The 24918-nt window shown below is 52.2% G+C and overlaps 1 protein-coding gene across 1 annotated transcript in view; it reads right to left on the reverse strand.

The window, feature by feature from the left end:
• Positions 1-372: 372 nt before the first annotated feature.
• Lasp1 (LIM and SH3 protein 1) overlaps positions 373-24918 on the reverse strand; it is a 40320-nt gene continuing 15774 nt past the window's right edge. Inside the window, exons 4-8 of the mRNA XM_075990880.1 lie at positions 23756-23840; positions 14214-14321; positions 5422-5572; positions 4934-5037; positions 373-2955 (exon numbers count right to left, since the gene is read on the reverse strand). Of these exons, the coding sequence (XP_075846995.1) occupies positions 2782-2955; positions 4934-5037; positions 5422-5572; positions 14214-14321; positions 23756-23840 (622 nt within the window). The 3' untranslated portion in view covers positions 373-2781. The remainder of the gene's footprint in view (positions 2956-4933; positions 5038-5421; positions 5573-14213; positions 14322-23755; positions 23841-24918) is intronic.

Genomic DNA, 24918 nt, shown 5'->3' on the forward strand with positions numbered 1-24918 from the left:
GTGCCTCGCTGGGCTGAGCTCACTGGCTGCCTCGAGTGCTCCTTCTCATAGCCAGACACCAGGAACTTGAATGAGCTCAACAAAAGACCGAGTACCCTGGCTAGGAGGGAGGAAGATGCTTAACAGGGGGGACAGAATGAGGGGTCTCAGAAAGCAGGGAATGCCAGCCAGCCTTGCGCAGGGAAAGCCGGTCTTGGATCGTATCCCACGGCGTCACTGGTGGAAAACACTGGAGGGCGGGGCCACATCCTCAAGGCGGAGGCAGGCCTGATGAAGAGCCAGCCCTCCTCTTTGACGGGTACCTGGGCTCACTGTCGGGGAGCAGACAGGACACACACAGAAGTTACTTTTAGAGCCAAAGAGGAAGCCCAGTCGCAGGTAAAAATTAGATTTTTATTTGCGTCACCAGGATAAAGATTCCCTTTGTGGTTCAAGTCAATGTTCAGAGTCATTACAGGCCAGAAAGAACTGATCCCGAGCACAAGGCCAGGAGGAAGGGGACCAAACAGACCAAGGAAAGATGACAACCCCATAAAAAAGATGAGTGGGTGGCTTCACACACACACACACACTACACGCGCACGCACACACACACACACAGATGAAATGTTGGACAGAGGCGAATTTCACAGGGTCACTTGTTTCCTTTTAAATACAGGCTTTGTGGGGTGGTACTTTTTATCTTGTGTCCAGCTATTAACAAAGAAAATGTTCCCTGGAGGGACGTGAGGGCGGAAAACAGGAAGCGGCGTGGGGAGAGTTCAAGTCCCTCACCACAGGGCTTCTCGCATTGCAGGATTGGCCCACAAAAGTTAAGTTCACAGTCTAGCCAAGGTGCCTTTCTTTTCCTGGGTTTTGACTGGCTGAAAGACATTTCTGAAGGAAGAGACGTGGGTTTGGGGATACCTGTGCTCTTCTAGGGGTGGATGCTTCTGGGAAAAGAATATGGACTCCAGCTGGGGCCCTCAGCACCAATAGATAGTTCCTCTTCCCTCTGTGGGCGTGTGAGAGTCTCCCCCATTTCTAGGGCAATAGAAGAGCAACTAGCTTGACATGTTGGGAAGGAGGCTCAGCTGACTGGAACCAGGCTGGGGGCACCTCCCAAGCACAGGCCCTCTGAGAGCGAGTCCCTGACCTCTGGTCCCTGGAACCGCATTGTGCTTTGAGATCAAGAAGAAATGGAATGGACTGGCTGACGCCTCCCCAGGGGACTCCTGATGCTTTGGCTCACCCAGGTTAGGGTCAGAAGGAAAGGTGACCAGGAAGGAGGGTGGTCACTAGCTCATCTAGCAAGCCCTCGAAGGTTGTCCTGACCACGACATTGCTGACCTGACCAGTGCCTTCAGGTTCAAACCTCATCTGTAGCAGGGTCTGTGTGCTGTGCAGGGACCGGATACGAGACTCAGAGTGAAGATGAGAGTCAGGAAACCCAGGAGAGATGAATGAAGCCACGTGAGGACTGTCTCAGGCCCCAGGTGCAAAGGAGGAACCTGAGTTTAGCACCGGTCCAGAGATGGTGCTGCCTGCCAATTGTGGAGCCCTGGACTCTCCCCCTGGCTCCAAGGACAGGAGAACCTCGAGGGAGATGCCACAGTGTGGGTGACTTGGTCCTACTGTACTCTGTAGCCTCAGACACAAGGACAGGAAAGCCTTCTCACACCTCCCCAGAGAGTGAGAGAAAGGATGGGGCCTCCCGTGTGGCCGGGAGACTGTTTTAACTTTCTGGCTTCGCAGAGCTACAAGCCCAGCCTTGTTCCAGGGATGGAAGGCCACAGGAGACCCAGGGACCTCTTCCCAGGGGAGCAGGAAGGAACAGCTCAGTTAACTCAAGTCCCAAAGGCAGCCCTTGCTCTACCCTTCACAGCATGCTCCCGGCCAAGGAGATAAAGAGAGTTCCTGGAGGCTGGGGGAGGTGGGAAGCAAACAGGCCTTGGGAGAACACCCTGTTCCCTCCTTCCTGCTGCTGCCCCTAGAACTAAGGCAAGAACTTGACCCAAGCTGTGCTTCCCAAGGAGTTCTTTGGCCACCCTAGGTGTGTGTGTGGGCAGGACAGCACACTTAGTGTGTGAAGGAACACACACAGGGTCAGGAGGGCGGACTAGCCGAAAGGTAAACTCACCACATTGGTCCCAACATAAATGAGGCCTAATACCTACCCCCGGGGAATGTGCAGAACCCCATCTGGAGGTATGAGGAATATGGGGCTCATCCCAGCCCTAGGATGTAGGGTGCCAAGGGAGCTAGGCCAGGGGTTCTGAAGGCAGGAAGTGAAGCTGGAAGCTAACCAATCCTCCCCTCCCCCACACAGGGTCTCATCATATAGCTCAGGTCGCCCTGGAACTCAGGATGTAGACCAGACTGGCCTTGAACTCTGAGATCTGGCTGTCTCTGTCCCCCAAGTGCTGGGACTAAAGCTGTATGCCACTATGCCTGCCTAGCCTATCCGATCTCTTTAACGGGTCTCCCATCTCAGCCCATCCTTGTGAGCCCACCCTCCCCAGAACAATCCTGCCCTCCCCAGAGTGCCCAGCCTATTCCATCCAGAGAGAAAAATCAATCAGTCAGTTGGTCCAAGGGAAAATCTGCCGGAGGAAGGAGCCCGAGACAGAGTGGCAGAGCAAGGCTTGGGTTGGCAAAAGAAGCTGGAAGGAGGGGTGGGGATGAGGAAGCAGTCGCAGGTCTTAAGACAGAGACACTGAAGGGTGGGTGGGTCAGGCTCCAGGACAGACGTGATGCCATGGAATGCATTGAAAACAGAGGGTGGGGTAGCACAGGCAGGGCTCAGATGGCCTCCACGTAGTTGGCTGGCAGCATCCCTGTGTCGCCGGTGCGCTCCACGGTCCCGTACATCCAGCCGTCATCAATCTGCTGCACGTTGACGATGGTGTCCCCATCCTGGAAGGAGACCTCGTCCTCGTCGGCGGCACTGTAGTCATACACGGCTCGGTACCGTTTCTGGGGAGCACAGTCAACAGTCAGCCTGGGAATTGGATGGGGGCTCTCCCATACCCAGACCTTCCTTCACCAGAGCCAGGTAAGTGCTCAACCAAGGGGCTCCCAGACCCCTCAAGGACCTCAGGAGAACAATGAACCAGAAGATAGGGCTTGGCTTGGGGATGGCCTCTGCCATGGAGTGCCTTGTACCTGTTTCCACAGGCCAGCAGTAAAGTTCCATAGGCTCAACGCTAAGATAGTGGTTTTAAAATGTGACTAGCCAGCCAGGCAGTGGCGGTGCACACCTTTAATCCCAGCAATTGGGAGGCAGGGACAGGCAGATCTCTGTGAGAATGAGTCTACAGAGCAAGTTCCAGGACAGCCAAAGTTACACAGAGAAACCCTGTCTTCAAAATGCAAAACTCAAATAAAATGTGATATACCACACTGGATGTGGTAACAGAATTTTTAATCTCAGTATTCAAGAGACTGAGGCAGGAGGATCCTGAGTTCAAGGCCAGCCTGGGCTACATAGCTGTCTGAAATAAAACCCCTGGTATGCTCGGGTCTTGGGTTTGATTCTCAACACCACAAAACAAAAAGGGGTACAGGTGGCCACTACTATTTGAAGTGTTTTCAGTTGCAATGTTTTCTTTTTGAAACCATTATTAGTCTGACTTCAGTCCCAAGTAGGGGACAAAAGCATCTCAGAGATTCTGCCTTCCAAACCTATCACGGCAGGCCAACAGATTCTGTCTGTCTCTTGACTGTGTCCTTCTCTCCAGTGGAGTTGCCTGTTACAGCCTACGGCTATGCTTCAGCACACTAGCCCCCTCAGGCTGCTACCGCATCTTTCCCCACACAGGCACCAGGGAGAACTTTCTCTTTTCTGTCTTTAAAAAACAAAAACAAACATGCCTTTAATTTAATCCCAGGACTCGGGAGGCAGAGGCAGGAGGATCTCTGTGAGTTCAAGGCCAGCATGGTCTACCGAGCGAGTGGCAGAACAGCCAGGGATACACAGAGAAACCATGTCTTGAAAAAAACCAAAACCAAAAACAAACAAAAATCCTCCCAAAAAAAACAAAATTTTGAAATAATACCTAGCTATATAACCAGGCAAGCCTTGAACTTGCAGTAAGTCTCCTGCCTCATACTCCCAAGTGCTGAGATTACACCCCTATCCAACTCCCAGGGTGATTTTCATGAAGCAAGAGTCAAGCGCACTGGTCACAAAGGCTTCCTTCCCCTTGGCCTGACCTCATCTGCTTCCTTTTCCCCTGTCTCCAAGAACCTGGACCTCCCCAAAAGATACTGGGCCTTTCAAGGATGCTCTGCCACAGGGCCTTTGTACCTGCTGCTCCCTGTACCATTTCCTTTTTTGCTCTAATAAGGACTGTCAGGAAACACTACAGCTTGACTCTGCTGTTTGAGAGCCCTTGCCACGCTGTGTGCGTGCTATAGGTCACTCCCTATCTAAGCCTTCACCCACCTCTTGGGGCCACCTATCCCAGGCTAGTTTATTTGGCTTCCACTCCTACATGAACTGCTTTGAATGCCCAAGCACCCAGCATGGAGATCAGCCTAGAGCATCCTAGCGGGAGGTACCCATGAACATCAAGGTGAGCAAGTTCACACCCAGGACTGCCAGCTTCTTACTGTTGCTCATTTTCTCATCCAGAAAAAACCCGATGGGTCCTACGATAGGCCTGGCTCAAGATGGCAGCACAAGGTGACCTCCTGCCCACGTGGGGACACAAAAGCTGGACGTACATTATTGTTTTCTAGGGGGAAGGGACACAGTACTGGGAACAGAATCCCAACTTGCATACTGGGCAAGTGCTCTACTCTTTTATCCTTTGTGTGTGTGTGTGTGTGTGTGTGTGTGTGTGTGTGTGTGTGTGTGCGCGCGCGCGCGCGCGTCAGCCCATACACAGATGCACACAGCTGTGATGAACTCTCTTACCCCAGGGTCTCCCCAGTCCAGACAGATACTCACCCCGCCGCCACCTGGGGCACAACGCGATATGGAGACAGGGGCTGCAGGCTCCTTGTAGCCCCCGTAGGACTGGGTCAGCTGCTGCTGCTGGGGCTGCTGGTAAGCTAAAAGATGGAAGAGAGAGGACTCAGGAATTCTGTGTCTTCCCCCAGGCCCTAGGAAGCCGAAGGCATGACTTTTCAATCCCACCAGCCTTGTTCAGCAACCCCCTCCCCACAAAGGCTTGATGCCTAGGCGTGCACACTCATTAGGGTCTTGGACCTTCATGAGAACTGCATGCCCCTCATATACTGGGACCACTTTCCCAGATGCCCTGCACTCACACCCTGAGCAGAGACGGCAATGCGATTCTGAGGAGCAGTCCTACAGGCACAGATGTCTGTGTGTGTGTGTGTGTGTGTGTGTGCGCGCGCGCAGCCACTTTTCACTGCCCCACTCCCCTGCCCAGAGCCCCCCCAGACTGCCCCAGATCCCAGGCTAGCATTCACCAGGGGCACTGGTTGGGATGTGATGTGGCTGTTGCTGTTCCGCTGGCCTCCGGTAGCTGCTGCTGTCCTGGGGTTCTCGGCGCTCTGACTCCACTCCTTCACCTCCACTCGGTCCCATGCGGCTCTTTTCAAACTCCTCATGGTATTTGATCTGCAGTGCAGAAGGAACGGATGAAGGGCTCCATTGCCAGCCAACCAGTCCTCTCCCACTGCCGCTCAAGCTGGGTGGGCTACCTGTCATCCTAGCAACTGGGGCAGGGGGAGGGAGGAGCTGGGAACTAAAGGCCAGTCTGAGCAACATAGTGAGACCCTTACACACCACATACACACACAAAGAGAGAGAGAGAGAAAACATAAGAGACTACTCCTGGAGAGCTACAGACAGACAGAATGCCAGCTGTCTAAGTAACCAAGTAACTTAACCACAAGCCTCAGCTAAACCTCTCCTGTTTTTCTTCCTTCCTTTCTCTCTTCCTTTTTCTCTTCCTTTCTCCCTTCCTCTCTCCCTTCCTTCCTTCCTTCCTTCCTTTCGAGACAAGGTTTTATCACATAGACCAGGCTGCCCTTGAACTCAACAGATGTTCACCTGCTTCCTGGCTTAGCTAGACCTCCTTAAAATGGATCGCGGATGTGTATGCTACAAGTTACTACAGGGGTAACGAGATAAGAGCCAAGTTCATGCAAGGACCAGCTTTGTGTCTTGAGGGCTGGTTCTATAATTCAGGTGATGGAGTGGTCTATTACAGCATGCACAAAGCCCCACATTCTGCACAAAATCAGCCGTGGTCTATACCTTTAACAGCAGCACCTGGCAGGCAGGGACAGGTGGATCTGAGTGTGAGGCCGGCCTGGTCTACACAGCCAGTTCCGGGATAACTAAGACTGCACAGTGAGACCCGATCTCAAAACGAGCAAAAGTTCAAGACCATCCTTGGCTACACAGAGAGAGCAAGAAGGTGAGGGAGGAGGGGGCACATGGTAGGGGCTGAACCTTTCTAGCTCCCGCTATGGTCAGTCCTAACCACCGGAGTCACGCCTTAGGTTCTCCCTATGGTCAAGCCCTGAGGCACATGCTGGGTTACTATCGCAGCCTGCTCGTTTTACAGGATCAGAATGTGACACAATTGTGCCAGCCCCTGTGCCTGACAAAAGACTGGCGGAATACTCCCTCGAGCGACGTTAGCCAATCCTCAAGAGCACATACTCCTTTAAGGATAACACAGAAACAGCACTGTACTGACAGAGTGTATCCTGGAAAATGTGCACAAGCAGAACTATGGACGCGGCAGGTGGGTCCAAAGGTTCTAAGTGTGCTTCCCACACCCTCGGGGGACACACCCTCACCTCCCCGCTCTCTGGTGGGGAGACCAAGCAAGGGGACAGGAGAACTCCAGTTGAAGGCACGAGGCAGAGACAAGCTGCTCCTCATCCCGGGGAGAACAGTGCCTGACTGTTGCATCCTAAAGGGGCCTCAGCTCTGCCTTGGAGGCTATTCCTCGCTTGTTTACCAGGACCCTGCCCTGCCCTTTCCTGACTCTGGAGAATGATAGTGGAAAGAAGGAGTAAGGGAGCTGGGCAAAGCCCGTTTATTTTCTTAGGACAGAAAAGAAAGAAGTGGGGCTGGAGAGATGGCTCAGAGGTTAAGATCACCGACTGCTCTTCCAGAGGTTCTGAGCTCAGTTTCCAGCAACCACACGGTGGCTCACAACCATCTGTAATGAGATCCGGTGCCCTCATTCTGGCCTGCAGGCAGAACATTATACACATAATAAATAAACCTTAAAAAGGAAAAAAGAAAAGGAAGAAGCGGAGCCCTGGCTCTGGAGTCCTGCTGAGGGCTGTGACTGTCCACTCCCCACGCATTCTCTGCTGCCACCTCTCCTAGCATTCTCTGTGCACAGTTGGCAAGAGGCACGGAGCTGTGGTCAACTGGGATCACCACCACTGGCTAAATATAATGGTTATTACTGTAGCCCGGGCTGGCCAGGGCAGCAGCTGGCATGGAGTGTGGGAGGGGTGTCAGCTAGAGGCAGGGAGCTGCTCACTCTCAGAGTTTGGGTGGAGACTAAGACCTCTCCTTTTCACGCCCAGATGGTGAGACAGGCTGGGATAAGACAGCCGGCTCCGGCTGGATTCAAACTCCACAGGGTAAACCCCTAACACCACCCAGAAGGGCACCCAGGCGTGAGGCCTGCACAGAAGCAGGGTAAAGGGGGAATCCCTTCAGCTCCAGTTCCTTATTGTTCCATGGCCAAGGAGCGAACAGGTCTGCACCTAAGCCCTGGGTTCCAGCTGGTGGCTGCAGAGCAGATGGCCCTGCATGAAAACCTTTCCCTGGGTGGGGTTCTGTGTTATCAATGGGGTGAAAGGGAGCTGTAAAATGCATGCAGGAGCCAGGCGGTGGTAGCCCATGCCTTTAGTCCCAGCACTTGGGAGGCAGAGGCAGGTGGATCTCTGTGAGTTCGAGGCCAGCCTGGTCTACAGAGCAAGTTCCAGGACAGACAGGGGCTGTTACACAGAGAAACCCTGTCTTGGGGAAAATAATAATAATAAACCAAAAAAAGGAAAGAAAGAAAGAAAGAAAGAAAGAAAGAAAGAAAGAAAGAAAGAAAGAAAGAAAGAAAGAAAGAGGGAAAAAAAACCATGCACGTGGGGCCCACAGCTCCTCCTCCACAACAAGGGCTCTTGGGGAACACAGGGCTCCATCACTACCCTATAGGCTCACACTCATTCTTGAAAGACTGGCAATCTGCATTGTTTACTACTGCCTTGCATCTTCACTCATAAGGGAGGCAGCAGTACCACCTACTCCCATGTAGTCCTGGGGATGCCCATCAGTGCCTAAGGCAGGTGTGTGGACACCTGTGTTTCCACATTAGCTCCACCCACCGTACTCCTTAGAAGTCATTTCGTGCTGCTAGGCATGGTGACATACACTTACAAACCTAACACTCAGGAGGTGAATACAGGAGAATGCCACAAACTTTGACGGCCAGTCTGGTCTAAACAGTGAGCTCTGGGCCCGACAGGGCTACATAGAAAGACCCTGTCTTTAAAAAAAAAAAAAGCTGGGCGGTGGTGGCACATGCCTTTAATCCCAGCACTCGGGAAGCAGAGGCAGGCGGATCTAGGCCAGCCTGGTCTACAAGAGCTAGTTCCAGGACAGGCTCCAAAACCACAGAGAAACCCTGTCTCGAAAAACAAAAACAAAAAAAATGTTTAAGATGTGTATAAGATTAGATCCCAAAAGCTCAGGCACGGTAAACAGTAGCAGCCTGAGCACAAGACATCTTCATCCTCCCTTGACCCACAGACGCCATTTGCCACTGTCAAATCAATAAATATTGGCAAATCAGGCAGTGGTGGCACACACTGGAGGCAGAGGCAGGTGAATCTCCGTGAGGCCAGCCTGGTCTACAGAGCGAGTCCCAGGACAGTCAGGGCTACACAGAGAGACCCCTGTCTTGAAAAAGCAAAAAACAAAACAAAACAAAAATATTCCCAACCTTAACGTCTGCACAGCTCTTCACACCAAGGTCATAAAAGCATCCCACACATTATCTCCCTGGTCCAGAAAACAGTCACCCTAAACTATAAGCAGGGGGCTTTTCAAGGTGTCCTCTGACCTCCACAACACACAAGCTAAGTAAGCGATAATTCAAGACAGAGACACACTTTCATTTTCATTTCAGAGAGGAGGGGGAGGGAGAAGGGCTTGGAGAGCTCCATGATGGGATCTCACTGGGACAGCGGACACTGGGGACAAAGTCCCAGGTAGACAGACAGGACTTTGCCTGAGAACAAGCGCAGGGCGGAGCTGACTGCACGCCTACCCATCACCCTCTCTTCTTCCCAAACACTGAGGGTACCTCTAGCCCCCTCAAAATGGGAGGACCTAGATCTGCAAACAAGAAGGGGAAGCACGGGGCAGAATGGCTGAAAAGCGAGACCCTGCTCAGACTGGCCACTACCTCTACTTTCTCTCCAGCAAAACAGGGAAGCTGCGTGACTGCTCCTGGCCCACTTAGAAGTTTCTTAAGCAAACAGGCAAAGCAGCATCCTCCAGACGGGCCTGCGACCGTGACTCACGTGTGACTCTGATCCTTTCGCTTTCCTCAACTCTATTAGTTTATGTGTGTGTGTGTTTTGTCACATGTCACATGCTTGGTGCCTTCAGAGGTCAGAAGAGGGCATTGGACCCCCTGCAACTGGAGTTACAGGTGATTGAGAGCCAGCATGTGGGTGCTGGGAACCAAATTAGATTCTCTGCAAGAGCAATAAGTGCTCCCCACAGTTCTGATCCTTTTTGTGTGTGTGTGTGTGGGGGGGTAACCCTGACTGTCCTGGAACTCGTTCTATAGACCAGACTTGGCCTCAAACTCAGAGAAAGAGCAAATGAGGACAGACGAGGTCCAGGGCCTCTAGGGAAGGAAGCCAGTCATCTACTGTCCCATGAGGTCTCCACGCATGTGGGTTTAGTGACTAGGGCTGAACGACTCTTATTGGGCAAGCCCTTGGTGTGACTAGGTGGGTCCCCTCCAAGGCTGGCTGGCTTATGTTCTGCTTTCTGAAGCACCTGCTTCCTGGCTGCGGTGGAAAAGTCTGACTGGCCATATGTCTGTCCCCACATGACGCTGCGTCATGGCTTAGCCAGTAACATCACGCTGTAAACGGAATAATCGGCTTGCTCTCCTGAGCCTGCCCTTTTGTGAGGGAGGCAGGGTGCAGTCCTACTTTGTGCCCTAATATATTACTCCTCTACTTTTCTCCCCTAGGCCAAGAATAGCATTTCATGACTGTCCTCATTCCACAGATGGGGAAACCAAGGCTGAAGAGACAGGGAAGTTAAACAGGCTACAACAACCTACTACTGACCTAAGAGCCTTAGTTCTGAACCACCATGTAATATGGCTTCCGATCAGAGACTCGTGTCCCACCCCACCTGAGATAGGGTTTCTATGTGTAGCCTTTGCTGTCCTAGAACTCACTCTGTAGACTAGGCTGGCCTCAAACTCAGAGATCTGCCTGCCTCTGCTTCCTGAGTGCTGGGATTAAGGGTGTGCACCATCACCGCCTGACTTTTTTCTTTATCTTTAAGTGGTACTGAAGATCAGGCCCAAGAGCTCATGTATGGAAGGCAAGTGTTCTACCATGGCTTGACACCCCTAGTCCTTGATTTGCATAGTGAGAGGAGGAGCTGTTTCTGTGCCTGTGACGGTGTGGCTCGGCTCACAAGGGGGAAAAAGACACAAAATCGGGGCTGGAGGTACAGGCGTGTGAACAAGGGAAAGCAAGGCTTCCACAAAAGGCTTCAGCAAAAAGCCATTTCTTATTCATTAAAGCCCTCAGCGAGAGTGGAGAGATGGCTCAGTAGTTAGGAGCACGGGCTGCTCTTCCAGAGGACTCGGGTTTAATTCCCAGCACCCACAGGGCCCCTCACAACTGTCTGTAACTCCAAGATCTGATACCCTTACACAGACATATAGGCAAGAAAAGCACCAATGCACATAAAATAAGAATAAATAAACTATTTTTTTGGTCCTGTGGAGCCGACAGGGGACCTCCAAAAATTGATTAGGATCTTGTTTATAGATACAAATTTATAATAAACTATTTTTTAAAATTAATAAAGTCCTGAGCAATCTGGAGCAAACACGTATGTGAACTTTAAGCTTCTGTACACAGCACAGGGCCAGGGCACACGTCCAGGAAGACAGAATTGTAAGAGATATACAGTTCCCTCCCTCCTCTCCCCCTCACTCCTGGAGATGCACTCACGGCCTCCATACATGCTAACTCCACAGTCTGCCTCAGAGCAGACCACCTTTTCTCAGTGTAGAGGAGCTAGCTCTGCCTCTGAACACTGACAGCTCATCACTGAGGCGCACTCAGTATGCCCCAGCAGTCACGTGACTACTCTTACTTTTACAGAGGAGTAAACTAAAGCTCAGAGCAGTCTAGCCACTGTGAACGGGCAAGACAGGAGCCCTCACGCCAGCCGGCATGCCCATGTCTCCCTCACCCTCTCGCCTTACACAGCAAATATCACCATCCCAGGAGGACTAGCACTTGGTTTTCAACCGCTCCGTCTATAGGACGGCCTGACCTTTGGGAACCTGTCATTAGGCGCTAATCTGGGAAGGGACGAGCCACACACAGGGATGTCATTTTCGAACCACACTACAGGGTGGCTCTGCACAGCAGCCTTCCCAGAGTTCTGCTGGAGGTTGGCACAACTTAGTCACAGTTCTGCCTGCGGTTTAAAGTTCCCTCAGGATTCTGGGACACAGCCAGGCCTGGCGTTCTCTGACTGAGGGGCTGGTGAAACCTTTGGAGTTGAAGTGACAACTCTCTCTCAGTAAGGCTCACAGTAAGCCAGGGGATGTGTTTACAATGCTGAATCTCCGGCTCCAGGCCAGGGATGCCAAACCAGAATGCTGGGGGAACAGAAAGACAGCATTTTCACCAAGCGCCCTATGATAGCCGGGGACCCTTTGTGCGTACAGGGAGGAAACTGAACCCATGGGTCCTTGTGCATGCTAAGTGCTCTACCACCGAGCTACAGCCCAGCTGACTTGGGGGTCGGGGGCTCTGACAGAGACAGACTTTAAGCAAAGGCTTCTAACGTCCTCCCAGCTCAGGCTCCGTCTGGTGGCTCTGAAAGCCCAGGTCAGGTTCAAGGTACCTCCCCCAGTTCAGAACCAGGACAATCAGCTAATTGCAGCCCTGAGGTGGCTGATAAGATGCTATCTAGCTCCCATGTGGATATCTTGGACACAGCCAGTGTTTTGTTACCAGAGCTTCTCAGGCATTAATGTCTCCACTGTGCGATAGCGGGGTGCAGGAGGGCAGGAGAAACAGACTGGGTGTCAGAAACCTCCCAGCACGGGATGCAGGGAAGACCAGGGCTTCACTTGTCTCACCTGAGTCTCCAAACTCACAGGAAAGAATGCCCCAGAAGTTGGCAGCATCGCCTGGAGGTATCTCAGAACACAAAGCTACAGATTCCAGCCCTGTGAGCCATTTCACGGTTTCCCAATTACCCAAGACCAGACCACTTCCCTTCTTTCCGTCTAGGGAGAGCTCCCTAACACACCCTTTGGCCCTTTGTGTGGTCTGAGCCAGAAAGGAAACTCCAGGGCTTGTGAGTCTGGCCCAGACTGGAAGAGGGCGACTGTAAGAGGGTTTCGTGCGGGCCAGACAGGGCCTGAAACAATCTGAGGCTCACTCTCCAGCCCAGGAGACGCAGTCCATGTCCTCAGGCCGTTCATTTTAGACTTCAGCTCAACAACTGGGTTGTAAAACTCACTTTTGGTTAGACTGTCCCTGTCGGTTTTTTTTATGAAACAAGAACAGAAAGTATCTGAATGAGCACTCCAACTACAAAGCACTTATTCACAACAGTGGTTTCCTTTTTTCCTCTTTTTGGTGCTGAGGAGGGCACTCTGGGCCCGATGCATGCTGGGTGACTGTTTCACCACGAAACTACATCCTCAGTCCTCCTTCAGGAAGTTTTCTTTGTTTCATACAGGCATGGCTTCAGCCTCTTGATCTGTGCCTCAACCTCCAGAGAGGCTTTGAATCCAAGACTCTCCCGCCTCAGCCTCCCAAGAGTGGGGATTACAGGCATGTACCACTAAACAAAGGAAATGGTTTTTTTTCTAGACAGAGGGCAGAATTTGAAAGCTATTACCCTGGGCAGAGGCGGTTCCGTCTCGGCGCTGTGTTTATGGAATCTCCCTGACCCTCCACTGTAGCTCACCAGGGGCACAGCCCAGCTAGCTTATGAGGGTGGCAGGATGGGGAGGGTTGTGGACCCTAGAGAGTGGGAGCATAGGTGGGCCATCTGAATCTGCATCCTATCCACCCATCCCTAGTCCCTCAGCCCAGAGTGACAGGGGCACCTGGTGGACCCTTTCCTGTTACAGACAGAAGGACAATGGCCTGCCTCGTCCTTCATTTATAGGAGTCTTGCTGCAGCTGACTGGGCATGTTCTAAAGTTCCGTGCCCAGGCACGTGCCCGTACTCTGTGATGTCACTCACGGCAGCATCCGACTCCCACGTACACCAAGTCAGGCCCCTGCAAGCCCAGAGTCACCCCAGCTGCTAGTCTGTGGCTACGCAAAGGAGGAAACTGAGGCCCGTTCTCTAACCCCAGATGCTCTGAGGGACCACACAGAGATTGTCACCACACCACCCACTCTCCACGCCCGCCCATCTAACAGCTGACACCCAACAGACACCGGTGACCAGCCCCAGCTCCGGCCTGAAAAGGCCTGGAGGTGGGTGTAGGGCCGGCTGGCGGGCAGCGCCAGCTGGGTTTTCACACAGGAAGGAAGAGCAAGCTGAGGTGGGAGGCTGGCGAGGGAGGGCGGAAATGACTGCAGTGTTAGCACCAGAGGCAGACAGGAGGCTCAACCCCCCCAACCCCAGCTTTGACCCTGGTGCTAAAGCAAACATCTGATCTGTACTTTGATCCCCACCATGCCCAGGCGGTGAAGGGAGCCTGCTCTAGAGATCGGAAGATAACTCCACACACCACACACACACACACACCACACACACACACACACACACACACACACGCATGCACACTAAAAGGCCAGTTTCTTTAAGGAGTAAATGCTACTTGGGCAGAATGCCTAGCAAAGAGGGGGAGCAAAGAAAAGGCACTTGGGAGCCTCCACTTCTCCCTTCCCTCTATTCAAACCACCATCGCCCAGGCCCTCCTGGGGAGCAGATGAGAGAGGAGGACAGTTTGGGTAACTTGTAACAGGGGGCAGAAGCTCACATTGCTGATCTGGTCCTGGGTCTTCTTGATTCTCTGTAGCTCGGGTGTGTCTGCCACCACGCTGAAGCCTTTGCCCTTATTCTTCTCAAACTCCTCCTTGTAGCGCACCTGGAGGCCAAGAGGGAAGAGAAAAGCCTGAGGTCAGGAGGAATGCGAGGTTAGGCAATGCCCAGCCTGAGGCAGAAACCCCCATAGAAAGCAGAAGCCTGAGGCAGAAAGGGTCAGAGCAATAATAACCACCTATCTAGAAGGTTCTGAGGGAAGGTCACACACTGAATGCCTGCCCATAAAGAAGCAACTTCTTGGGGCTAGAGAGATGGCTCGTTAGTTATGAGTACTATCAGCTCTTCCAGAGGACTTGCAGCGAGCACTTAGAACACAAAATAAAGATGGAGGCATTCCTGACATCAGAACATGCTGACACCAGAAAACATCTGGGCATGGTGGTCCATGCCTTTAATCCCAGCACTCGGGAGGCAGAGGTAGGTGGATCTCTGTGAGTTTGAGGCCAGTCTGGTCTATAGAGAGAGTTCCAGGACAGGCTCCAAAGCTACAGAGAAAGCCTGTCTTGAAAACAAAACAAAACAACAACAACAAAAACAAGGAAAACACACACACACAAACCCAGAAGTCTGCAAAGATGAACTCCGGGCAGTTTGGGAGACTCTGGTTTCCAGTGTACCTCAGTGCACACAGGCCGTGAACTCTAGTGACAAAGGACCCTTTCAAATGAACGGAGTTCCCACCAGGATCCTGTGCCTCAGCCTGGCTCTGACCTTAGTGACTTTGGTGACCCCTGAACGTCAGACTTCCTGGTTGACCTGGATAAGTATAATTGAGGCCTTGAGCAGCTGTCTTTTCCCCAGCAGGGGACATGGTGGCCTGCTGTGCAATAGGCTTGCACAGGACTTGCAACCTGCTTCTACCAACTCTGCTCACTGTGAGTGGATATCCAGATAGCCGTGGATCTACTCACTGTGAGTGGATATTCAGATGGCCGTGGATCTACTGATAGCCGTGGATCTACTCACTGTGAGTGGATATCTAGATAGGCGTGGATATACTCATTGTGAGTGGATATCCAGATAGCCGTGGATCTACTCACTGTGAGTGGATATCCAGATGGCCATGGATCTACTGATAGCCGTGGATCTGCTTACTGTGAGTGGATATCCAGATAGCCGTGGCATCAACCTAGAGCTAGAGAGCTAGATTCATTCGCTGGAGTTACTCACTTTCCCTAAAGTGTGACATGTGACCAATAAACCATTCATTCCAAAAAGACACCAAAGTGCCTCTCGGGTACATGTAACCCACGTCCATTCCTAGAACCCACGTGGTGGCTCACAATCATCTGTAACTCCAGCTCCAGGGGCTCCGGGGCCCTCTTCTACTCTGAGGGTACAGGGCACATACATGTTACACAATAGGCAGGCAAAACACCCAGATACATAAAATAATACCTTTTTGTTTGTTTTGTTTTAGAAACAGGGTTTCTCTGTGTAGCCCTAGCTGTCCTGGAACTCACTCTATAGACCAGGCTGGCCTCCAGAGAGCTGGATTAAAGGTGTGTGCCACCACTGCCCAGCAATACATACACACACACACACACACACACACACACATATATATTTTATAAAAAAAAGGTCATGTCTCACTGGGCAATAGTGGCGCACGCCATTAATCCCAGCACTCGGGAGGCAGAGGTAGGTTGATCTCTGTGAGTTCAAAACAGGCTCCAAAGCTACAGAGAGAAATCCTGTCTTGAAACACACACCCACACCCACAAAGTCTCTTTTCCAGTCTGAGGTCACATGACTTAGCAGCAAATGTCCTGAGGTTCCCGGACACCTGGCTCCTAACATTCTCCTCTTGCCTAAAACTATAAGAAAGTCCTTGCCAAATCTGAGGATTCAGCAGCCCACAACCCAGCCACAACGTGGCGGAACACACGAAGAGCGTGAGGGAGATTTTCAGCAACCAACTAGACAAGGGTTGTGCCTAGGAGAGTGGCGACCCCATCGAGCCTGCCAAGATGGAGGAAACTACAGGACAGACAGACAGCTGCACAGACAGAACCTCAGATCAGATCAGGGGTACGAGCTCTGGGGAGAGCCCCACGCCACTGCTGCTCCTTCTCTTAAGAACTCTGTGGAAAACCAGAGGCACTCAGGAGATACTACAGAAAGGACTTCCCCGACACTGAAGGAACAGCTTGTCCTTCCCTGGGGATTTTAGAAAACAGAACAGAGGCTGGGAAACACTTGCAGGACAGAGAACTGTTTCTTGGCTTCGAATATCCACGGTTCCACCTCAGTGTCTGTTCCAGGCCGCACCAGCTGCCTGCATTTCCTCTACAGTGGCTGCACTATCCTGAAACGGGTCAGCCCAGGACAGAGGGGCCAGGATGTTGGGAGTTTCCAGGAAGCCCAGGCAGCTCCCAGGCCTAAAGTCACTGGTCACACACTGAGCTGTCGCACGGAGGATTTACAGCTTGTGTGTTCTGTCCGGTCCTCCACAGTCAGGATCACAATTTTGGTGCATCCTTCCTCTTTGACGCAGATTGAAAAAGAAAAAAAAAAAGGCCTAAACCGGTTTGGTAGCTCAGGCTTGTAATCCAACATTCAACCGGCAAGATTAGGATGTATCTAGAGACCAAAAATATCTGCAGTTTGAGTGCAGTGGGTTCACAGGAGACAAGGAAATAAACCTGGACTGACAGGCTTGGGAGAGACGCTTGAAGCTACAGAAGAAAGGTTCAGGCCCAGGCCACCCTACTAGGAAGGCCTGAAATATCACATGACCACTAGAAGGCCCTTCGGAAAGAGACATCTGGAAAAAGAAGAAAAATGGAGAGCGCAGAGACCAGGAAGGGTCCTACCCAGCCGTAGATTCCTGTAAAAGAGCCATCACAGACACTGGCTAAAACATGAGAGACGTCAGGGATGGCAATACACGCCTATAGTCGCGACTCTCGCAAGGTACAGGAAGGTAAGAGTTCACGGACGTCGGGCAGTGGCGTACAACTTTAAGACTTTAATCCCAGCACTCAGGAGGCAGAGGCAGGTGGATCTCTGTGAGTTCAGGCCAGCCTGGTCTACAGAGTGAGTTCCAGGACAGCTAGGGCTGTTAAACAAAGAAACCGTCTAGGAAAGGAAAAAACAAAAGAGTTCACGGACAATCTAGGATGTGTGTGTAGATTAGATAGATAGATAGATAGATAGATAGATAGATAGATAGATAGATAGATAGATAGATGGATGAGACATAGCAAAGTCAGTTTGAAGCCAGCCTGGTCTATATGAGACCCATTTCAAAATATGCAGTCACAAGCACGCACACGCATGCACACAGCTGGGTTTGGTGACGCATGCCTGTAACATTATGAATAGAGGGAGAAGCAGGAAGATCATGAGTTTGAGGCCAGCCCAGTTTAGACAATGAGATCAGATTCTCTCTCCTTCATGTCAAAAGACAGGAGATTTTCCTGTCACTAAATATTGGCCCAGAACCAGAACCTGCTTCATAATCTTGGACCGGGGCCTTACCCCTGAAGTCTCAGGTTCCACATCTGTAAAATGGGCAATTGTCGGTGGCGCCAGTGCTGAGGCAGAAGTGCTGTGTCGCACGCCACATGAGGGCAAGTGTGCAGGCGCTCTGTCAACGCCAATGTGTGAACGCCAATGTGCTGACCCAAGGCCAAATCCCGCTCCCTCCAGTTTCCTGGCTCTGCTCTGCAAGGGCCAGGCCCCTAATCCAGGGAACAATTACCATGGCAACACTGCGATGACATCAGCTGGTTCCCAGGCTTAGGAATGGCCTTTCTGCCTCACTGGAAGGATCATCCATTTCGCCCTAACTGGGTGCCACACAGTGTGACTACAGGTCCCAAGGCAAGCCAGGTCCCCTCTTGAGGTTGGGATGCAGGGAAGAAAAGCTGGCTAGCCAGTCTCTAAGGTCCACTGGTTCTGAAGTCGCTTCTGGCCTTAACGGACTAGAGGTGAGGAAAAGTTCTGAGAGGTAGGGCCTCGGGGAGACTTTCCCTTCACCCACGCAGGAGGGCCTGCATTTCTCTGGATGGCTCGGCGGCTGTGACAAGGAAGCAGGGGACAGAGTCTGCCAGGTCACTCAACCCAGTTGTCAGTTTGGCTACAACAGAGCCTGAACTTCGGCCAGATGACTCCAGCCCTGCTGGTGCTGCCAGGGCCTCCCTCTCTGGAAATTCCCACAAAGCACAGGGCATGACGCCCAGACTGCCGGTGTCCATGAAGCTCTACCTTTCTCAGGCAGGTTTGGTTACCCTCTCATTGATCCCAGCTGAGAGCAGGCACATACCAGTGTTTGCCGGATAAGTAAGCAACGAACTGAATCCATCCATATACATCATCCACCATGATCCGGCATAAAGAGCCAGGCCCGGTAGCACACAGTAATCCTAGCGAAGCTTGGGCCAAACTGAAAGTTCTAGGCCAGCCTAGCTATGTAGCAAGACACTGTACTGTCTCTTTCTCAAAAAAAAAGGGGGGGTGGGGAGGGGGCATGTGCACACCTTTAACCCCCAGACAGGGGCAAGTAGTTCTCTCTGAGTTTTAGGGACTCTTGGGCAAGCCCAAGGCCAGCAGGGGAGGGGTATGTATTAAGAATGCCTTAAAAACACAGACACACTCTACCCACCAATTCCTCCGCACTGCAATGCAATGACCTCATCCTTGTGTTGGACCCACACTACATAACCCGTTCCCTTCTAACAAAACAGCAAGCGCATTTTATTTACATCAGACCCACGGCCGCAAAGAGCTGGGGGTGGGGGTGGGGGTCACAGTCATTGCATCCATTTCCTCTCCCTTCAGAGAGAACAGTAAAAGGAAACATTTATCAAGCCCTGGCACCGCGCCAAGAGTGGCCGCCACCTAACACATACTAACATCCCTACAGCCAACCCCGGGGGAGATGATCCCCACTTTACACAGGGTGGCCCCGTGGCAGGGTGGTTAAATAACTAGCCCCGAGTCACAGCTAGTGGTAGCAATTTAAGATTCAGCCGGTAGGCTGCGGGCTCTGGTGAGAATGAGGTAAGGTCTCAGTACATAGCCTAGGCATGTCAATCCTCACCCTCCTTGTGCACCTCCAGGAGTGGCTCACACTATTAGTAGAGCATCTTTAGAAGATTCGTGTACACGTACGTGTGCATGTTCATGTTTGGGTATGCACACACGCGCGCGCACACACGCACACATCCAGCACGCATGCACACAAGCACCAAGCACAACCTCAGATGCTTCCTCACGGATACCCCTCCTCTTCCTTTGAGACAGGGCTTCTTATAGACCCAAAGCTCACCAATCAGGACAGAGTCCCAGGAATCCATGGGTCTTGGGCTCCCAGCAGAGGGATTTCAAGCAAGAACTAACTACTCCGGCATTCTTTATCTGGGTCCCGATTACTTGAGGGGGCAAGGTCTTTACCACTGAAGCTTTCTCCCTAGTCCTTTAGTTGGGGATCACAGACAGGTGCTACCACACTTAGTAAGAGTGACACTCTTCGGGGTGTGACACTTTAGTGCTGGTCATGGGACCCAAGAAGAGTGGCAGGGAAGCACCCGCCACACACTTCCCTCCCCTCAAGGGCATTTCCTGAAACACACTATGAAGGTGACAGGGAAGAAAAAAACCCAGAGAGACACTCCCAGCACTTCTGCCTGGGAGAGGGCCTGGACTCAGTCATACACACGCGCGCGCGCACACACACACACACACACACACACATCCTCTACCCAGCCCCACCCCAAAGTTGCTGCCTCCGTTTGGTGGGGTGCAAGTGAGAAGAGGGGGACCTGGGGACAGGTGCCAGCTTTGACAGCGCCACTTTGAGCGTCACTACTGGGCAGTCTGGGGCTGGAGAGGTTACAGATATCCCAAACACCCAAAGTGCCACTTTGGGAACTAATACAGCCGTGGGGAAACAAAGCTGAAATGGTCCGGGCAACTCCCCAAAGGAAGAAGAACCGACACACGAAGCCAGGCCAGGAAGGAGCCAGCCCTGGAAGGAGTCCATGACACCCTGCTGGGGTGGGGCCGCACAGGGACAGAAGGCTCCCACTTTTCTTCCAGCCACACAAAGCTCTCAGGAGCCCTACCCCCCAGCAGCCACAGTCCTATAGCCAGGCCAGCCAGGCAGGCCTGTCCTTCCAAGCCTCATAGCAGGCCCCACCCCCAGTGTCTCGGCAAATGGGTCTCTGTTGTCCCCATTTCACCACTAACAGAGGTGGAAAAAAAACTATGAGGGGGAAAAGGGAAAAAAAGCCTCAGACTGCACAGATGGTAGGAGGTGGGAGAGACACACGCTGCAAAAGGGACCAGGCTCTTGGCTTTGCACATCCTCCTCCAGGTCCCCGGGTCCAGGAATAGAGCTGTGCCCCCAGTGGAGAGGTCAACACCCTCGCCTCCCACTCTGTTGACTGCCACGGATCCTCCAGTGTGGCACCATCCCAAAGCTCTACCCAGCTCCCACCTAGTCAGCAACTCAGCAGAGCAAGCTTCCAGAGTGCCCTAGTCTGGGCATGTTGGCACATAACCCTCAGGAGGCTGAGCTTGAAGGATTAATGGGGTTTGAGGCTAGCCTGGGTGAACCTCCCGTAAGCTGGTGCTATGGGAAGTCAGCCCTATAGAGCAGTTCCAGCCGTATACTCTGAGGCCCGACCAGCTAAGCACAAAATCTGCCTGCCTTGGGCCCCTCCCTGGTCAAGCGGTGTTGAGAGACAAGCCATTAGATTCCCCAGTAGACAGAGAGGGAGCAGGGGCTGTGACTGGATAACAAAGATGCGTCAGCATGACCTCCCCAAACCTCAATGGCCCCCTTTTTTATAATAGAGACAATCCCTTCTTAGGCTAGGAGTAGCGGCTCACACCTAAAATCTCAGAACCCAGGAGGCTGAGGCAGAATTCCAGCTTGAACTACATAGGGAATTTCAGACCAGTCAAGGAGAAAGTGAGACCCTGGCTCAAAAAAAAAAAATCTCAACAGTCAGCTGGTGAGTGGTGGCGCTCGCCTTTAATCTCAGCACTCGGGGAGGTAGAGGCAGGCGAATCTCTGTGAGTTCAAGTAGCCTGATCTACAGAGTTAGTGCCAGGACAGGCTTCAAAGCTAGAGAAACCTTGTGTCAAAACACCAACAACCAGAGAGGGAGCCCCTCAAAAAGGGAATTTTCCCTTTTTGACATCATGCATGTTTGTGAAGACTGATGCACACAGATTGTGTGTGTGTGTGTGTGTGTGTGTGTGTGTGTGTGTGTGTGTGTGTGTGTGGTGTGTGCAGGCCTGTCCCTTACCAAGAACCTAAAAGAATGACGCTGTTTCTCTTACCCGCAGGAGTCTACACCAGGCCCCTGATATAGTCTAGAGCGTCCAGATCTGGGTTTGGGGAGCAGAACAGCCCTCCCAACTGCAACCCCAGCCCTGGGTGCTTACGTAGAGAAGCAGGGGTGGGTAAAGGGCAGGGCTGGCTGGTTCCTGATATCGGCCCCACCCCATAGGGGTAAAATTCCAGAAGAAAAAGGGCTGAGGGTGAGCTTGGGCTCACAAGGGCAAGGGTGCTGAATCACTCCTTGGAGCAGGATGTAGAAAGGAAAAGAAAGGTCTCTTGCCTGACCCAGGCAGCTGGCCCTCTGACCCCTCTCTTTGCCTACTGGAGGCAGCGGGAGTTTCTGCTCTGTCACTTCCCCTGGAACTGCTGGGGACGAGCAGCTGCCTGTCCTATGGAACACACAGGAGGGCTCACACACTCAAGGCACCACACCTGTGTGCATGAGCGAAAAGACTAGAGCCCAGACCCTACAACCTGGCTCAGTGTGACTGGGGACTCTTTGGAGACTCACTTTCCAAGCAGGTACAGGAAGGGAGCTACCTTCCACCTACCCCTGGAGCTGCACCAAGGACAAGAAAGGAGAAGCAACTACACTTGTTAGGTTTCACAAGTTCTCAGCAGCAGTAGAGACTGCTGTGTGTCTTTTAAGAAGGAGGAGACTGTTCCCTTCCTGTAGTGGATGAAAAACATAAAGCCGCAGGTGTGCTACAACCTACAATCCCAAAACACGGGAGAACAGGAGGATAAGAAGTTCAAGGTCACTCTTTTTCCCCCTCCTAAGATTGTTATGTGCGTTGGTGTTTTGCCATGGGTGTCGGATCCCCTGGAACTGGAGTTACAGATAGTTGTGAGCTGCCACAGGTGCTGGGAATTGAACCCGGGTCTTTTGAAAGAGCAGCCAGTGCTCTTAACCACTGAACCATCTCTCCAGCCCCTCTATTTGTTTTTGCTTTTGGTTTTGTTTTGTTTTTTTCTCAAGACAGGGTTTCTCTGTGTAGCCCTGGCTGTCCTTGAACTCATAGAGATTCGCCTGCCTCTGCCTTGGATTTTTAAGACAGGTTTCTCTGTAGCTTTGGAGCCTGTCCTGGAACTAGCTCTTGTAGTCCAGGCTGGCCTCGAACTCATGGAGATCTGCCTGCCTCTGCCTCCCGAGCACTGGAATTAAAGGCATGCGCCACCACTGCCCAGCTAAATTTCTTTCTTTCTTCTTTTTTTTAACATTCACTTATATGTAGGTGTATGTGTCTCCATGGGGCTATCTGGATGTTATTACAGATGTCTGTGGAGGCCAGAGGCTTTGGATCCCCAAGAGCTGGAGTTACACAGGTTGTAATGACAAGCATTCTGAGCTGTCTTTCCACCGCCCCGCCCCCCCCAAGGCAATTTTTTAAAAAGGGCTACGTGACATAATCATCTCAAAACAACAACCACCAAAAACAGTCCTGCGAAGGACGCCACCTCAATTCTCATGGATGAGGAGTGAGTCCTTGTGGCCCAGCTGGCACCACCCTGGGCACCTTGCCAACCCAGCAAATTCCCCTACTTGTATTCTCATTTAATCTTTTAATCCTTGCTGAGGCAGAGCAGGCTGGATCCAGGCAAGGGTTTGTTAATAAGGTCTCGGGGCTCCAGGCCACCCAGCTCACTGTAGCTCAGTAACCCTAAAGGACAGAATCTTCTCTGAGCCAGGGAAGACGATGTAGGAGCCTGTGCCACTCAGGAAAGCCAGGCTAAAGAACACGGGCCTCCTCACACTGTCCTCTCTCCTAGGGATGCAAAAGGCATCCAGATATCTGGTTACAGAGGACAGGCTGTGTAACCCACACTGGCAAGTTTCTGGTTGGCTCCAAGCCCTTCTGTGCCAGGTGTGAACGGAGAGGCAGGCAGAGGACAGCTTCCTGGATAAGGCGGGCTGTAGGAACCCTAACAAAGTCAAACAGATGCCCCCATTTCTCCAACCAACTTCAAGTAGGTAGACAGTATTCATCCCTCCCCACCCCCCCCCACCCCCGCCCCACAGAAGTCAGGAAGTGTGAAGTAACTGAGGAAAGGTGGGGGTGGGGAGACAGCAGGGCCCAGGATTTCAGCATCTCGGGCCTCACAGAGACCACAGGAGCCCTTGCCCAATCCGGTTACACAGGCCCTCCCCTTCTCCCAGCCACAGAGTGCCCGCCCCTCACCTGACTCTGCAGCTCACTCTGTTGCTTGAGGCGGAGGTTTTCCGGAGTGTCAGCCACCATGGTGAAGGACTGCTTGGGGTAGTGTCTGCCGGACAAAAAAGAAGATTGGACATCACTCACTCTGGGTTTTCCAATCCTTGAACAACCCCTGCCCGCTGAAGGGAGTCAGGAACTTCCCAGGCACAGCCTAGGCTAGCTGAGTGGGCAAGACACAGCAGGCCTGAGTGACTGACTGGCAGACTGAACTGTCCAGAGCCACAGGAAGGCTTCTAAGGGTTTCTGATTACCCTTGTTTCAGGTAATCCATGCCTTGGAGTCTCCCATAGAGGATCCCAGGGAGAGCTCACCCAGGAGGAGCCTAGTCAGCTGTGCAGACGGGCACAGGATCAGGACTGAGACCAGTAGTGGAGAGCAAAAGGAGAGACCCAGGACTGAAGGAAAAATGAATACCAAATACCCAGAAGGTTCCCTGTCAGAACTCTCAACTGGTGCGCTAAAAGAATGCAAGTGCTGGGTGGTGGAGACACACGCTTTTAGTCCCAGCACTCGGGAGGCAGAGGCAGGAGGATCTCTGTGAGTTCGAGGCCAGCTTGGTCTACTGAGTGAGTTACAGGACAGCCAGAGCTACACAGAGACCCTGTCTGGAAAACGAGAGACAGAGACAGACAGACAGACAGAGAGAGAGAGAGAGAGAGAGAGAGAGAGAGAGAGAGAATACGTGTCCAACATGGTGTTTCAAGGGGCTGATAGCATCCAAATCACAGGGTAGCTGGGAAGATCGGCTTGTGGCTAGTCACACTCCAATGACAGGCAACAGCTGTTAATATTGTCCTGCGCTCGGGGCTTATGTGAGTTAGTTTATCAAACTCGCTGTTACTTCATGAACTGCTGTCACTGCTCTCTGACAGAGCAGAGGCTAGAGAGGCTGAACAGTACAGCCTAAACACACAGAAATGGGTCAGAAGTCTGACCCTGAGAAAACGGTCCCTTAGAGGTGGCCCAGAAGCCTGCCTGCAAGAACCTGAAGGAAAATGTCCTTACTGACAGAGGTAACAGTGTGTGGGTACTGGTGCTTGCCACTCAGCGGTCTGAGTTCATGCGTTCATCACACCGCCACTCTCTGCTCCAGTTCTCCACGAAGGGAGGAAAGGGTTTTTGATCAC

This window comes from Microtus pennsylvanicus, chromosome 11 (genome assembly GCF_037038515.1).
Source record: "Microtus pennsylvanicus isolate mMicPen1 chromosome 11, mMicPen1.hap1, whole genome shotgun sequence".
Taxonomy (NCBI): Eukaryota; Metazoa; Chordata; class Mammalia; order Rodentia; family Cricetidae; genus Microtus; species Microtus pennsylvanicus.